Source organism: Panthera onca, chromosome A3, assembly GCF_046562875.1.
Source record: "Panthera onca isolate mPanOnc1 chromosome A3, mPanOnc1 haplotype 2, whole genome shotgun sequence".
NCBI classification, from domain to species: Eukaryota; Metazoa; Chordata; class Mammalia; order Carnivora; family Felidae; genus Panthera; species Panthera onca.
In genome coordinates this window covers 94,872,418-94,888,957 of record NC_138341.1, presented here as the reverse complement: position 1 = coordinate 94,888,957, position 16,540 = coordinate 94,872,418, and the positions used below count along the sequence as shown (strand labels likewise).

The 16,540-nt window shown below is 37.0% G+C and overlaps 1 protein-coding gene across 6 annotated transcripts in view; it reads right to left on the bottom strand.

Moving 5' to 3' along the window:
* RALGAPA2 (Ral GTPase activating protein catalytic subunit alpha 2) overlaps positions 1–16,540 on the bottom strand; it is a 323,002-nt gene that overhangs the window by 168,774 nt on the left and 137,688 nt on the right. For all 6 annotated transcript variants that reach the window (XM_060610992.3, XM_060611000.3, XM_060611012.3 and 3 more), the window contains 3 exons: positions 7,201–7,394; positions 6,246–6,344; positions 5,852–6,007 (listed from right to left, as the gene is read on the bottom strand). In XM_060610992.3, the coding sequence (XP_060466975.1) occupies positions 5,852–6,007; positions 6,246–6,344; positions 7,201–7,394 (449 nt within the window). The remainder of the gene's footprint in view (positions 1–5,851; positions 6,008–6,245; positions 6,345–7,200; positions 7,395–16,540) is intronic.

The window sequence follows — 16,540 nt, the reverse complement described above, 5'->3', positions numbered from 1 at the left end:
ATGTTTAAAATTATGTTTTTTGGTATGGCAAAAGGTTCAGTAAAACATAAAGTTAAATAAAAGCAAAAGGTTCCTGAAACAAGTGAAATATTCTTGGCTACAAAACAAATGGCTAAAATTAAGGGAGGGCAAAAAGAAATGCTACAAGTGCATTTAGCGACTGAAATATGAACAGTTTTGATCACGTATCACCAGCACCCAGCATGGTAGCATACAGAGCGCTCCCTGCCTGAGCCACGTTTTTACTTGCAGACAACAGAATCCACTCGGCTGAGATGAGGACAAAGGGTATTTATATCAGGGCACTGGATGCCTTACAGAGTTTCTAGAAGTGCCAGGGAACCCAGCATGAATGCTTCATGTCCAGGAACAAGGTGGTGAGCAGAAACGTCCAGCTATACCACAGAGCGGTTCCAGGAGAGCTACTGTCTGCCCTTGCTGCCATGACACAGGTGCCTGAGCAGAACCCCTGTGACAGCTGCCGCTCACCACTCCCTATGCGTACTTTCCCGAACCACCATGTAGGTGCCCCTGTTGGACAGGACCATAGTGGGTGTCAACCCAGCCACAGGAGCTGGGGACATGCAGAGTTCAGCTTTTTAGTTCCCATCATACAGATGGCACACTGGGCAGGGTGAGGAGTGGGTAGAAAGTGAACCAGTGGCCGATGATTCTGAATCCCAAGAGGGTTAAATTAACATTTTACTTAGGTCTGACCCACAGCAAGGGGAGAGGGTATTTCTCCATCTGTTCTGAAATTCCACAATGCCTAATTATATCTTTTAGTCAAACGAGTATGTTCAAAAGTGAGAAAATACACAGGGAAAGAAAAATATTAACATTTTACGATAACAGAGTATGTTCTTCTCCTCATACTCTTCAGTGTCATTACAAGGGCTCATGTTTACTGAGGGCTGTTTTGTCCAGGCTCTGAATTGAGTACGTTATATATTTTAGCTCCACAAAGTCTTCAAATAACCCTTATGGTAAGCACCACAATTACCTGCATTTTACATATAAGGGGAGAAAGGCATAGTGAAGTCAAATGATAAAGTTTAGCCAAGGCTGGAGCTCAGACAGGTTGTCTTGAAGCCCATGCTCTTAACTATTACACTATATCATACTATATTACACTAAATCATGACTTTATCCTGTTACAATTCAAATTTGTCACTAGATGGTTACCTCAGGGCTGAAAAATACACATTTTTCCACCTCAGGCCCCATGCTTTTTTGTGCATTACAAAGTAGGATAATACAAAATTATAGATGGAAATGACAAAGCCTATATTTCCCAAAATTTCTATATGCAAATTTGCAATAATTTTACATTAATGTAGGCTTTGCACTTAAAAGAGAATTTAACTTTGATGTGTAACAAATTACATTAAGACATTAAATCTGTAAGTCATTGTTAAAAAATAGTTTGCTTATTTTAAGCAAAGAAAACGTTCCAGTCTTTGATATATGTTCTTAGAAACATGAAAATGAAATTCCTTTCCTCAACTGTCCCTTTCCATTTTACACATATTGATCTTTCCATATGTTTTAAATAACGATGAAATTAATAGGAACTGTTTTTAATAAATCTAAATCATAGCTCTTTTCATGTCCAAATATTTTGGGGAAGACTGAGGTGAAAAAGCTGCTGAGGCTTTAGGAAAAACTAAGAACAACGAGGAACAGCTTTAGAAGAGCAGTTGAAAGATGGTGAGGAGCTGGGGAGGCAGCTGTGGAAACCTATCTCGGGTTGGAAGTGGGAGGGCGCTCTAGTCAGGAGGAGTCTGAGGTGGGGGGGACCAAGGCTGGAGCCCAGGTAGAACAAGACAGAAGGAGGAAGGAACAGAACAAACAACTGTCTGACAGGCCCGTTAGCTGTGAATCAATGGGGAAGACATACCCTGTGGAATAAACCACGCCTTTCCTGTGAATTCTAACAGCCTTTTTAGTGTGTGGCATTGGGCAAAAGTTCTTGATATTTTTTGAACCTTTGTTATTTAAACAGTGTGTTATGATATTTATCTAACTGAATTGCAGAGACAAACCAGTGGGAAAACATCACGCAGGTGCCAGCACAGAGTCTGGCACGGTGGGAGTCGGGGAAATAAAGACCCTCTACCCTCACCAGCCAACCAGATACAAAGGAGCTGGGCAGAAGGAAGCCAAGTGGAAGACCCTTCACAGGAAGGCTAGGCAATCAGTCCCACAAGTCACCCCAAATTTTATTCATGATGTATAGTTATTTTGAAAGTCCTTACAATCCAAATTATTTTCTTTCTAAACCAGTAACAGGATCAATTTTTTTTAATTCAGAATGGAGGAAAAGTACAGCTATTTCAAAGCATTTTTTCAATCATACTAATAAAACTATATGATTTTTCAATCATACTAATAAACTAATAAACTCAGACTACACATGAACTTGGGAAAATACTACTTGATAAGGTCACTGTTTTAGCTATTAAATTATTAAGTTAATAGACTAGCTAAAACTGGTCCAAACAAAAACGTTGGTTTGGAATGTGATGCATTTTGGCTGTTCAAAATGTATTACTATTAATATTTTAAATACAGAAATGACTATATTTGTTTTCATAATGAATTGGCCACCATATTAAATGTAACCATGGTTTTATACGATTGTATCATAGAACACAGTCTGTGAGACATCTATTTTACAAATAGGTTTTTAAAAAAATTTTTTAACATATATTTATTGTTGAGAGACAGAGAGAGACAGAGTGTGAGCAGGGAAAGGGCAGAGAGAGGGGGAGACATAGAATCTGAAGCAAGTTCCAAGCTCTGGGATGTCAGCACAGAGACTGATATGGGGCTCAAACTCATGAACTGTGAGATCATGACCTGAGCTGAAGTCAGATGCTTAACTGACTGAGCCACCCAGGTGCCCCACAAATAGGTTTCTTTAATTAAAAAAAAAGTTTTCAATTACTATAAGGACCCATAGGTCTGGAAATAAAAGATTTTTAACATCTTAGAGCTTATTTCCACTTCAACACTTTTTTAGTCATTGCTGACATAATTTTGATACTCTCATATTTAGGGAAGCATTTGTAAAATGACTATGCCACACAATCATGCTCCCAGGGCCATGGGCCTTGGGGCCATTTCAAAGGCCAGTGGTGGAGGGTGAGCTACACAGTGAGTTATGCAGGCAAGTGTGCCACCCAGAGGTGAAAGGAGGAAATTCACCTTGGATTTTTTTCTAAGATAAAACTAATAAATGTTAGAACATTTTAAATTATTTGCTATTACTTACCTTACTAAGAAATAAGGAAGATTTTTATAAGGTTCTCTCTGCAGGAACAAAGTCTTTTAGCACCGGGCTAGTGACTTTTTGAGAACTCTCATAAGAAGGAAATGGTACTAGTCACAGGTGCACAGTTCATGGATTAAAAAACTGAATTTAACTGTATTCTCTACAGTAAGTGCTTTCTTGTTTTTTTATAATTAATGTCATATGTGTTTCCAGAATAACATATAAGTTCTGGGACAACCACCATGATCCATTTAGGCATGTGGACCAAAAGTTAAACTAATTATCAGAGACATTTCTTACTTAAATGAGAAAAGTTTCTTTCATTAGAAGGTTTTCTGTGCAATTTTCTTCTGGAAAAGAAACAAGGTTTACTTACAGTAAGTAATTATTTTGGCAGTCAGGGCTTCTCAAATATATACTAATAATTGTTAAGGTTGCAGGATACAGCCACTTCTATTAAGCACACATAAAAATTCAAGCCTCTAATGGCTAGACAATAGGCTGATTATAAAAGAGATTTATGATATCCCTGTTTTGTCTTACAAGTCTGGATGTTGGGATCACTTTTAGTAACAGACCAACATTTAAGACTTATGTATTTTACAATGAACCACAAAAAAATCAAACTCAACTGAAAACATGACATATATTAAAATGGGAAAATGATTTTAAGTATAAAATATGAAAACTCCCTTTTCTACCCTGTAAAATCATATTTTTTAAATAATATTTTGGGTTCTCAAAGTCTTATTTCTTCTCACTTGATCGTTTCATTTCCACTCTGATAGACTTTAAAATAGAAAGATGATCCTAAATTTACATACATTTATGTTACTTTCTAGAAAACTCATTCCAGGAATACCCCAGTGTTGGCTGCTGACTTCTAATTTGTTTTTATTAATTGAGAAAATTCTACAGTTGATTGTTATTTCCAAGTAAATTTTTCTCCCTGCAAAATCTTAGCAAAATACTGCTTTACAGTACTGTGTTGTTAACTAAGCTTTTGTCTCTTCTGTCACTGAGGGATCTCGTCATGATCCGTGAGAGTTAATTCTCTTCCCTATTTATACACCTCAATCTTCCACCCACCTGAAGCTACGTCATTCTGTGAAAGACGCTTCCATCTGCAATGATGGCTACAGATATCTGAGCACAGGACACAAACGGCTCTACTTTCGCACCTCTATTTCTGCGTTTATTTAGGAAATCAATGAGACCATGGGTACAAGTCCAGCCTATCATATAGGGATATCCTCCATGCATTGTTGGAACAGGCAGATACGACAAAGACAACCCAGTAGGCCAGTACAGTTACTGCTTCAGATAAAAGCTCAATGATGAAAGCTCCAGGGTGTTATCAGGGATATATTGCGAGAGTTTTAAATAGGGCTAAAGGGTCGAGAAGCTTCAAGAAACGCGTTCTGAAGCAACAAGGGAAAACTGGCTACTCAGGAGACTGACCTCTTAACACATACCCTAAGTTTATCAAGGTCTGTGTGTCCGTATTATACTTTCAAAGAATAAAACAGAAACACAAAGGATGACTGCTTATAGCTCACGAGTGATTCAAGTTCAGTGATGAGTAGCTACAATTTCAAGGGTAAGTGCTGAAACATTCTCTATACCTCTTATTGCTCAAGAAGACCTAGTGATAACATTCAATGCTTTGAAATTGCTTAAATCTCTCCTCTTCCAGTATCCTGCTCCCAGTGCCATCATCTTACTGCTCATCATTTTTAAATTCTATATTCGTTTGACTACTTCCTAATTAATCTGTCTCCAGGCCCAACCTCCCACTCTACACTACCACTGTTACATTTTCAAATCCATTCGGATTCCAGAATAATCCTTGGAAGGAGTCCAGAATAATCTCTGTGAAGTACAAACCAGTCATATCACTCCCTTGCTTGACATTCAGGCAGAGAACCAGGACTCTGGGTGTCCCTGCTCCCCTCCTTGCTCTCTGCCCATGGGCAAGGGTAGGGAGGCGTGGGACTAGCCATATCCTTCCTACCCTGCACATCCAGGATCTACCAGAAGGGGCTGTCACTACTGACTCCTCTGACCTTTCTGTTTCAACTTAACCCACCAATCATATTCCTTTGGGAGAAATGAGAATGACTCCTCATCAAGAAATGTCAGGACCCCTAATTTACGCATGAGGTCTTTTACAAAAATATCCTAACTACTAAAATAATACTTTTCAAACATTTTTAAATGATCACAATGATTTTGTTCAAATAATATCTAATGCAGAACCCCAACAAAAAGTGGCTGAAACAGCATTTTTGAATTTGACAACATAAGCTGAAGCTAAATCATAAAGCACTATGTAAGCCACAAAATAAAGTTCAAATTTGGTTGGCGTAATGCAAAGTCAGTGGAGAGAAGCAGGAATGTGACAGAATCTGATTTACGTTTTTGAAAGACCAATGTGGTTGTTGTGTAGAAGAGCTGAAACTACTGAAAATTTCAACATGTTTGATGTCTTTTCATGAACCCTAATTTAACCTGCAAATAGCGAGATGCACTTTCCACTTGGTGGGCTACCGTGATAAGGGAGTCACAGAATACCTGATCCTCGCTGGTTAATCCCAGGTGCATCACAAGGTAAAAATGCACTAGGAAGTCCCTGTTTGGCAGAACGTCCTGGCGTCTGGTCATCATGGCGCAGATCAGTCTGTAGGCTTGCAGTTTGCCTTCCTTATATTCGTTTGGCAATGTCGTCGCCTGCCAAGGAGATGAGGTTTAAAGATTTAATCAGCTCCAGATGCAGAGCATTTTGACATTTTATTTACTTCTCAGTATTCCATAAGAGTTGTTTATGAAGACGAAGGATGCAGTTAGTGGCTTTAGTAAGATTCAGCTTGTCTTCAAAACGTGCAGTCTTGGCCAATTACATTTTTTAAACTCAATTTCAGAAAGGAAGAGGAAATTGCAATAAAGGAATAAACACATATCCACTTGCCTTAAATAGCCATGATGCAAACATTCTGAGTGGTGGGATCAGCACCGGTGGAGACGGAGAAGACTGGTTATCCAGGCTTATTGCCAGATTATCCCGTATCTAATTCACAAAGAGGAGAATTTTAGGAAAGGCCACACATAGTTTATCACAATGATATTTCAATATTGTGTTCCATGGCCAAATAGCTACTTCTCATTAAATTTCTACATGTTGAGCGAAAACCTACAATATGTACAAGTTTTTCTTCTATCATGAGATCTACTGTCATTTTAAATTATGTGTCTCACTTACTGTACATGGTTTTAGATTTAATACAAAACTAGGGCTTTGTTTTCCCTTGAGTGTTAATGCCTCAAAACATCTTCAACTCCAAATGATAAGGAATGGCCTAATAAGTTATACTGTATAAATATGAATCACATTTTCTAAAAACAAGAACAAAATCCAAAAAACTTAATAACCTGGGGAAAGCATAGATTATAATCAAAACCCAGAATGAAAACTGTATGTACTCTAAGATTCTACTTTTGTAAAAAATATGTTTATCCACAGAAATAAAACTATATATTTATACTGGTTATCTCTGTGGAATGGTGATGTAAATTTTCTTATTCATACTTTTCTACATTTTTTAAATCTTGTACAATAAAACTGGTATCACTTTTATCAAGAAAATAACAAAAACTACTCAATACCCTACCCCTTAATATCTTACAGTAATATTCTACATACATATGCATTAAATGAAATAGCTCTTTTGCATTTATGAAATGACCAAACTACAAGTTATTTATTATTTATTCTGTGACAATCAAACAACTTTGTCTAAACACCGAATATATGTTCCAGATTACATTCAGTAGTTGACTGCCAACAGGGTTTTGATGTTAAATCAATGATAAATGATAAATCAATTTTCCCCTCTTAGAACAAAAGGGAATGTGGCAGGACGTACCTTTGCTAGCTTGTACCAGAGTTCATAGAGATGGCCAAAAACTTTGGCATGAATCTTGGGGGACTGGATATTATTCACATCCCCGAGGATTCCCAGGACTCTTCGCCATAACACAGCGGCAGAGTCTGGGTGCCAACCGGTAAGGTTCCCTCCAGCAATTATACTGCAGTCATCTGCAAGGCACTCACTGCTATCTATGGAGGAAAACATGTCTGTAAACACAATCTTGATTTCATCATTACAGCCCTTTCTCTTCAGTGCAAATCACTGATGCTTGACAATTTATGTATTCAGGGTAAAATAATTAAAGATTAAAAGTGTGCAATGGCTGATGATTCCAAAGGATGGAAAAGCAGAATCAGTAAAGAAAGGTCAAATGACTTTTCATTCTTCAAACTAAAAGGGCAACAACCTAGAGATGAGAAAAAAGTTCCTGGAGATCCTGTGAAAGGTTTTATACAGCAGAGGAGGGGAAGGAGGAGAACCCTGAGCAGGATTGGTAGGGAACAGGGCCATGAAAAGTAGGTGGCAAGGGACAGCCTCAATGCTGGGGTGATATTTGTAGTGGCTGTTATTAACTCAGGCTTATTGGGGTATAATTTGTTTACAATAAATTTTACCCTTTTTAGACTCAAGGAGTTTTAAGGAGTGTATACAACCATGTAACTGTCACCAAAAACTGCCATGAAAATTAAGATACGGAACAGCCTCATCACTCCAAAAGTTCCCTTTTATAGTGAGTCCCCTCCCCTTATTCTTTGCCCCTCACAAGTACTGCTGTTTTCTTTTCCTAGAGTTTTGCCCTTTCTAGAATGTCATATAAATCCTACAGTATGATAATGGTGTGAGTGGGTGGTGTAGGTAGCGGTGTGGATGCCATCACCTAGCTTAATGCATGTGAGATTCATCCATTTGGGGGCTTCTTATTGCAGGTTAATCTTCCATTTTATGAATATACCATAGTTTGTTCATCCATTCACCTACTGAAGGATATTTGGATAGTTTCCTCCTGTTTTCAATGATTATAATAAAGCTACCATAAACATTTGTGTATAAGTGTTTGTGTGAATGTATGTTTATAGTCTATTTTGTAAGACCAGAATCACAAAATGGCAGACAGTATTTCTTTGCTTATTTCTTCCTTTTAGTGGGCCATATCTCCTAGTGGTGCTTGAGAAAGGGGCATGTCCCTATAGATCTCTAAGTGTTTGTTCCCTGACTTGTAGTCCATAGTTTGGTTGGGTATAGAATTCTGTGATGGAAATGCTTTGCTTCAATTTCTTTTACTTTCCTTTGTTATTAAATTTTTTTAATGTTTATTTATTTTAGAGAGAGAGAGGGAGCAAGAGGGGAGGGGCAGAGAGAGAGGGAGACACAGAATCTGAAGCAGGCTCCAAGTTCTGAGCTGTCAGCACAGAGCCCAATGTGGGGCCCAAACCCACAGACCATGAGATCATGACCTGAGCTGAAGTTGGTTGCCCAACTGACTGAGCCACCCAGGTGCCACTCCTTTGTGATTTTAAAGTCAGCAAGCAGTATTTTGAGGCTTGAAATTATTTTATGGAAAATTATTAAGTTGGCAAAATTTGTACCCTCTTTGTACCTAGTGTTCTGAAGCCTCCTGGTGTCACCTGGTCTATTTTCAGCCACTGTGTTTGCCAATTCATTAGGTCCTTTTGACTACAATATCCAGGTATTGTATTGACTTCCACTGATTTGAATTTATTTCTGCTGCCATATTTCTATTTTATTTTATTTTTAATTTAGAGCATGAGCAGGGGAGAGGGGTAGAAGGAGAGAGAGGGAAAATCTTAAGCAGGCTCCATTATCAGCACGGAGCCTCACATGGGGCTTGATCCCATGACTCTCAGATCATGACCTGGGCCGAAATCAAGAGTCAGATGCTCAACCAACTGAGCCACCCAGGCACCCCTCTGTTCATATTTTCAATATCCAAAAGATCTTTCCTGTTTTCAGTCTATTTTTATACTCTTGGTCCTTCTTTCATGGATATAGTATATTCTTACCTCATGAAGATATTAATAGCTTTTTAAAATTTTATTTCTTCCCAGCCTTTTTTTTTAAACTCTAAGGTAAAAAATATTTATAGTGTTATATTAATATGTTTTAAGTGTACAATATAATGATTTCAAGAATTCTATACATTACTCAGTGTTCATTAAGATAAGTGTACTCTTAACCTGTTTGGGGGGGATGGGTTAAATAGACTTTTTTCAGACTCCTTTTAAGATCTGCTCCATTCTACTTCATCCCATATTCTTTTTTTCTAATAATTTTTTTTAAGTTTATTCATTTTTGAGAGAGACAGAGCATGAGCAGGGGAGGGGCAGAGAGAGAGAGAGAGAGGGAGAGAGAGAGAGAGGGAGACACAGAATCCAATGCAGGCTCCAGGCTCTGAGCTGTCACCACAGAGCCTGATGCGGGGCTTGAGCTAACGAACTGTGAGATCATGACCTGAGCCAAAGTCGGACGTTCAACCGAAGGAGCCATCCAGGCGCCCCTACTTCATCCCATATTCTTATATTTGTCTTGTGTTTTCATATTAGATACCTTTTTCAAATGGTTGGGGATCCTTGGCTATCTGCTCATATTTAAGAATGGTCCACAAAAAGCTGAATGGAAGCATAGTGCACAGGCATTATCTTTGGAGAGTTTCACCATGTTCTCAGAAAACCTCAGACCTACGTTTTCTTTGGGGCTTTTATTCCTAGAACCCAAATTCTAGGAAAAAGACTCTCTACTGCTCAGAGAGTATGCAAATTATTCCTTAGTTCCTTTGTTTTCAAGACAGCACCTCTATACTTAGCTGTTTATTGGTGACTCCAGGCCAGAAACCTCCCAATTTATTTGCTTCCTCTTCTGGGATGAAGTTCTAACTACTTCTTAAATAGACTTCCAAACAGTCTGCCTGTTTTTAGCCCCACCATTTCCTCCTACTTCTATAGCTACCTCATATGGACAATTTTTTAACCCTTTTAGGAAATCTACAATAACTTCAGTCAGCTTGCTTCGTGTCTCTCCCCAGTACCAACACAGGATTCAGTGCCCTCAGGTCTGCTGATGCCTTGGCCATGTGTCATCTGTTACAACTTTTAAAAGTTGGTTACTACTGCCTTTTTTCCTGCCGTCCCTGTCCTTGTGGATTTATGTCTAACTTAACATTAGACAAATGTCTAATTTGACATCCCCCATTGCTCATACCTTATGTAAGTATGGTACACCTACTATAATTAATAGACCAATATTGAAACATTATTATATCAAGTCCATACTTTATTTAGACCTCTTTGGTTTTTAACCTAATGTCTTTTATTAATTTTTATGTTCCAAGATTCCATGCAGGATATCACATTACATTTAATTGTCATGTTTCTTTCACCTTCTCTTGGCCATGTCCTTGTTTTTGATGACCTTAACTGTTTTGAGGAGAACTGATCAGGTATTTAGTAGAATGTTTTTCAGTTGGGATTTGTCTGCTGTCTTTCTCATGATAGACCTTTCTTTTGCATCATTGTTATTATTTGCTTTTGCATTTCTGAAGTGAACTTCTCTTAGCTCTGATGTATGTATGATCTTTTCCTAATATTCTTGGATTTCATTTGCTAATGCTTTTTTTAGGATTTTTGTTTACAAAAATTTAAGTTTGTTTATTTTGAGAGAAACAGTGCAAGTGGGGGAGGGGCAGAGAAGGGGAGAGAGAGAGAGAGAGAGAGAGAGAGAGAGAGAGAGAGAGAGAGAAATCCCAGGCAAGCTCCATGCTGCCAGTACAGAGCCTGACTTGGAGCTCAAACTCATGAAGCTGTGAGATCATGACCTGAGCCAAAACCAAGAGTCAAATGCTTGACCAACTGAGCCACCCAGGTACCCCACAGGATTTTCATTTATATGCTTTTAACTGAGACAGACTCTAATTTTCCTTTTTCAATACTCATTTTGTCTGGTTTTACTGTCAAGGTGTCACAAGCTAAATAACAATTTTGGGAGCTTTCTTTCTAATCTCTGCAACAGGAAAAGATAGCTTCTCTTTTATTTGAAGCTTCAGTAAAACTGGGAATTGTCCTTTATTTTTATAAATCTATTCAAATTAACCTACTGTATTATTTTTTAAAGCTTACATTGTTTTTGTAGTTCTGTTCCTTTTTACCCTCATTATTTTTCCTCAATTAATCCTGCCTACTTGTCTATTTTATTAATGCTTTTGAAGAGTTGTTTTTGATCATCTTCACTGCTTTCTAGTATATATGTGCATTCTCTTAACTTTCTTAGTTCATTTTTATTAACTTCTATATACTATTCTGCCATTTTTTCCTAATTTTTTGAATAGAACACATAGACCAATAATTTTCTTTTTTTTCTTTTAAGAGAGAGAGAGAGAGAGAGAGAGAGAGAGAGAGAGAGAGAGAGAAAACACATGAGCAGGGGAGGGGCAGAGAGAGAGAGGGAGAGAATCTTAAGGAGGCTCCATGCTGTCAGTGTTTGATTCCACAAACCTATGAGATCATGACCTGAGCCAAAATCAAGAGTCAGACACTTAACTGACTGAGCCACTCAGGCACCCCAATAATTTTCTCTTCTAATATACACACCTAAGGCCATATATTTTCCTCCATATAACTCTTCAGTTACAATCTAGACATTGTGGTATGTAACTTTCACTGTAGTTCTGTTTGAGGTATTTTCTAATTCACAGTTTCTTTTGGACTTAATTTATTTGGGGTGCAGTTTTTAGTCTCTTAATTTTGTTAATTTATTTCATCATATTCACAGGATGTGGTATAGTTTCAAAGTATGGACATGTGTTGAGACTTAATGATCTAATTGGTCAATTTCTGTAAATGTTCCATGTGCTTTTAAAAATCACACGTATTTTGAAGTTCAAAGTTTTTTATATATATCCATTCAATCAGGATAAATTGTATTGTGTACATCTTCTCTATTCCAATATTTCTCTGCTTGACTGATCAATTAATAAGAACTCACATTAAAATTTCCCACTATGATTATGGTTTTATTAGTAGTTCCTTGTAATTCTGTCAAATTTTGCTTCATATATCTGGAGGCTATGAAGTTCATATAAATTCAGAGCTATTACTGTCACTAATAAGTGATTTCTGCTTTAAAGTTTATGTAACTGACATATATTTAGTTTAGCTCAGTGATCTTTCTTCCCAGCTACCAATGTATGTACTTACTTATGGTCTTCCTGAACACAATGTATTAGGGTTACCTCTGGTAAACATCATATGGCTCGGCTTTAGTTCTTCAATGTAAATGAGATTTCTGATTCCATGAGTTTCTGATTTCAACTGCAAGTTTATATGGTTTATATTTATTGTAGTTGCTGATTTGATTCTATTTCTAATATCTTACTTTCAGCTTCCTGTTGAAGTTGCTTTTGCTTTGCTTCTTCTTTTTTTTTTTTTTTTTTTTAAGTTTTCTTGTTTGTTTAAGCAATCTCTACACCCGGTGTGGGGCTGGAACTCACAACCCTGAGATAAGAGTCAGCCAGGAGCCCTGCTTTGCTTTGCTTTTGAACCTTTGGAGGGAGTTTTAAGAGCTGTGTCTTGCCTCCACCACTAATCCTCTTTCTCTATTGTCTTATTACACTTTTCATTAACACAATCATCCCCAAGTTCTACTGCTTACCCCACACAAATGAAGACAGACTGATTTCTAGGCAATTAACCCCCCACTGGGTGTCATTTTGAGTATATATGTTGCTGGTGTTTTAAGGCCTAATCAAAGAAATGGAAGTACAATATATGGATGTGAGGAACTCAAGTAGAGAAATGACAAGCTGGCCAAAAGGAGCAAGGAGGAGTGAACCTGACAAGGAGCCGGGGCAGATCCAAGAACAGTTCTGTATCCTTCCAACACTGCACCCATGACAGCTGCTGAGAGCTTATTATATTAGTTATGGAACGATCCCAAGACACTGAAACAAAGGATTTAATAATGATGGCATATAGTGTCATGGAAGGGCCTTCCAAAACACAGAAGCACTGTTCCTTCTTAAAGAAAAACACATCTGTATTTCTTTCAGAGGAATCATATAATCAGTTAAAGAGAGACATTATAATGAGCAGATATAGTCCAAGCTGGAATTCCTACATACTGTACCTGAAAGAAAGTAGAGATAACAAAAGCCTAATGACAGACCTTCTAGGTTCTCGAACATTTACAAAACCTCAGAAGAGACACTCACCTTCCTAATGTTTAATCAGTAAAATAAGTACATCTGTCAGTCTGAGAAATTATGTTGAAGGCTTAATGAGTACTTATAAATCAATATAAGCCCCCAAGTGAACAAATAATATGGCATTTATGTTTCTCATAAAGAATGTCATGATGCCTTTAATGCTTTGAGGATTAAAAAAAAAAGGTAAGGGGAATAGGTAGATGATTTACAAGCTTTGTCTCATCCTCTACCACCACCCAAAATGCAGCCATCCAAAGAGAGATCAGCTCCCAGCATTCCAATCACACTGGAACTCTGGCTGAGTAACAACTCCAAGGAAATGTAGGCCAGGTACCTTGTCACCTGTACCTCCCTGCTACCAGCCAACTAATAGATTCTCAGTTATGAAAGAATCCCATGTAGAATGTCTGTTTTAATACTGCTTTGCTCTCAGAAAAATTTATGCCTCAATGATAAAAATCCTAGGAAACACCCCTTATCACATTATCAAATTATGTTGAGTCCTTTAGAAGTATACGAAAGGACTGCATGCTCAATATTAGTGTCACTTTTTTAAACGAATTGAAATGTTTTTGCCCGAAATTACTTCCACTCATGGCATAAGTAACAGAACAGATGCTGACATTTTACATGTAGATGGTTCCTCAGTGAAGCAGCACTTAATTAAAAATGGGGATTTGAGAGATTTCAGAAAATTTCATGCCACCCTAAAAATACCAAGTACTTAGTTTATTTTCTTTTTCATGAGCAAGCTAGCATACTAGCCTAGTATCTTTCTGTTTCATTATTACTAAATGCTACAAGGCATTTAAAACATTTTATTGAAGTAGAAAGTCTTGCAAACCAATAAAATCATAATTTTTCTCCAAACACACATGATTTTAACAGAGAAATCTAAAGTATAGAACTGTTCAAATACGCAAAGGATTTTAGTCATGAAATGTCTTGGTAATTGGTAAAACAGGCACTTATGACCAGATGGAGATTTCACATGGTTGCAATTTTATGTAGACTTGGTAGAATGCTGACGAAACATTGCTGGCACTTTGTAAATAAATTTCCCTTTCAATTTGAAAACTAAACAAAAGGCACAAACCCAAAGGCTCAACTGAAACACCTTCATTCTGAAACCAGAAAAATCAGGCCTGGATTCTGATGATCAAAAGTAGAGAAATAGCCGGTTGGCATTCAGTTGACCACCACTACGGCCTGACTCCCCTCTTCTTCCTCATCTGCTTTACGGACATACATTATTCATTTTAAAGATTTTAGAAGGTAAGCAACCAATCCCATGGTAGTTTGGATGTGCCCACATGTCGTGCCATAGCCCTATTTCTAGGAAATATATGAATGTGAATATAAATAACTTCTTTCACAACAATCATTTTCAATGAACAATAAATTTAGCTGTTATTTTCAGCAAATGTGTAATAATGTAAATGAGAAAAGAAATATAAAATTGTTAACCTGCTAGTGATGGATTCAAGGTTTTAGAAGCAGTTTGTTATCCTAAACATTTGGTAATTGGTAGGATTATTCAACAAGAAACAAAGATACACTCAAATTGTTTGATCATTCTCTGCATGTCCTGAAGATCAGGCTAACATGAATTTTATTTTGTACATTTATGAAGAAATTGTTCTCTTAAGAACAGAAAGTTAAATTCAGAGCTGTGATAATCCTTAAACCTTATCATATTACAGTTTGTCCTTTTCACAGATGACAAGATGAACTATTGAACTGAGTGTACCGATTCTCTATATTAGTATTTCAAAGAAAAACTAAGTATTTGGAGGAGTTAATCACAACATAGAGTGCATCATGTGAAATTACCTCACACAAGTTTATTAAATTGACCTGTCCCATGCATACTCTGAAGTAGGATCAAAACTAATCTTTCCAAAGGACAGACAAAAGAAGTAAGCGCCCAATTTTCTTTCTTTTCAATAAAAATAATTAAAACTAGTTCTTGTTTTAGTAAATTCAACTTACTGAAAATTTACTATTGCCTTTGACAGTACCACGCTGATGATTTCCCTTGAATAATCTGTATATTGGACCCAAAGAAACCATTTATTCCATACATGCATAAATAATTCTCAAATAGTTTAAAGGGTGTTGCAATTGTAATTTTAACAGCAATGCAGTAGAGAGGAGTAGACAGCACTGCACTAAATGCAAAACACTTTGGAAGCCAGTTCCAGCTGTGGTAATTACTTTAGCTAGACAATATATTTTCTCTGGGTCTCAGTTTCTCCATTTCTAAAACAGAATTGAGAAGACTTGGCCTGCTTACAATAAAGAATCAGAAAGGATGCCTCAAAGTTCTTTGTAAACTGTTAAATACTTTATAAATTTACGGTATTATTATTTAAAATCATTACATGTATCTCTATGTCATTATATATATAAAGAATTGTAAATCATTTTTAAAAGAATCAAAAATTTGAGAAGCACAAATTGCTACCCAATAATTTATGAAACTAAACACATGATTTTGCCAATCATTTTCTCACTGACTCTGCAAGGCTATTCTAACCACTGGCAGATTTGAATACATAGATCAAAGATGTTTCCTGTCTTTTAAGGACAGCACTGAAGGATTATAAGGCAATGCATTATTCACTTATAGCTAAATGGTTTGTTTTTCTTTGTTCACGAATCTAATCTAAATTAAAATACACACATTAAATACACATTAAGTTCTTACTTCTTAGTCTTACCTCTCTCATAGATAAAAGATTTTATTCAACACCATTTTTCTATGCAAATTTTATGAAGTTTTGATGTAACTCCATCAGCAATTTCCAAAATCATTAGAGATTCATTAAATTTTATATCATAATTAATGAAAACCAAAGTTTGCTTGGTTAAAAAAAACTAAGGTAAAATTTAAGCCTTTATTTATCATTAATAAATGATTTTTAGCATTTTCAGGGCACCTGGGTGGCTCGGTCAGTTAAGTGGCTGACTCTTGATTTCAACTCAGGTCGTGATCTCATGGTTCCTGGGATCAAGCCCATCATCATGCTGATAGCACAGAGCTGCTTGGGATTCTCTCTCTCCCTTTCGCTTCTCCTCCCTACCTCATATGTGCATGTGCTCTCTCTCTCTTAAAAT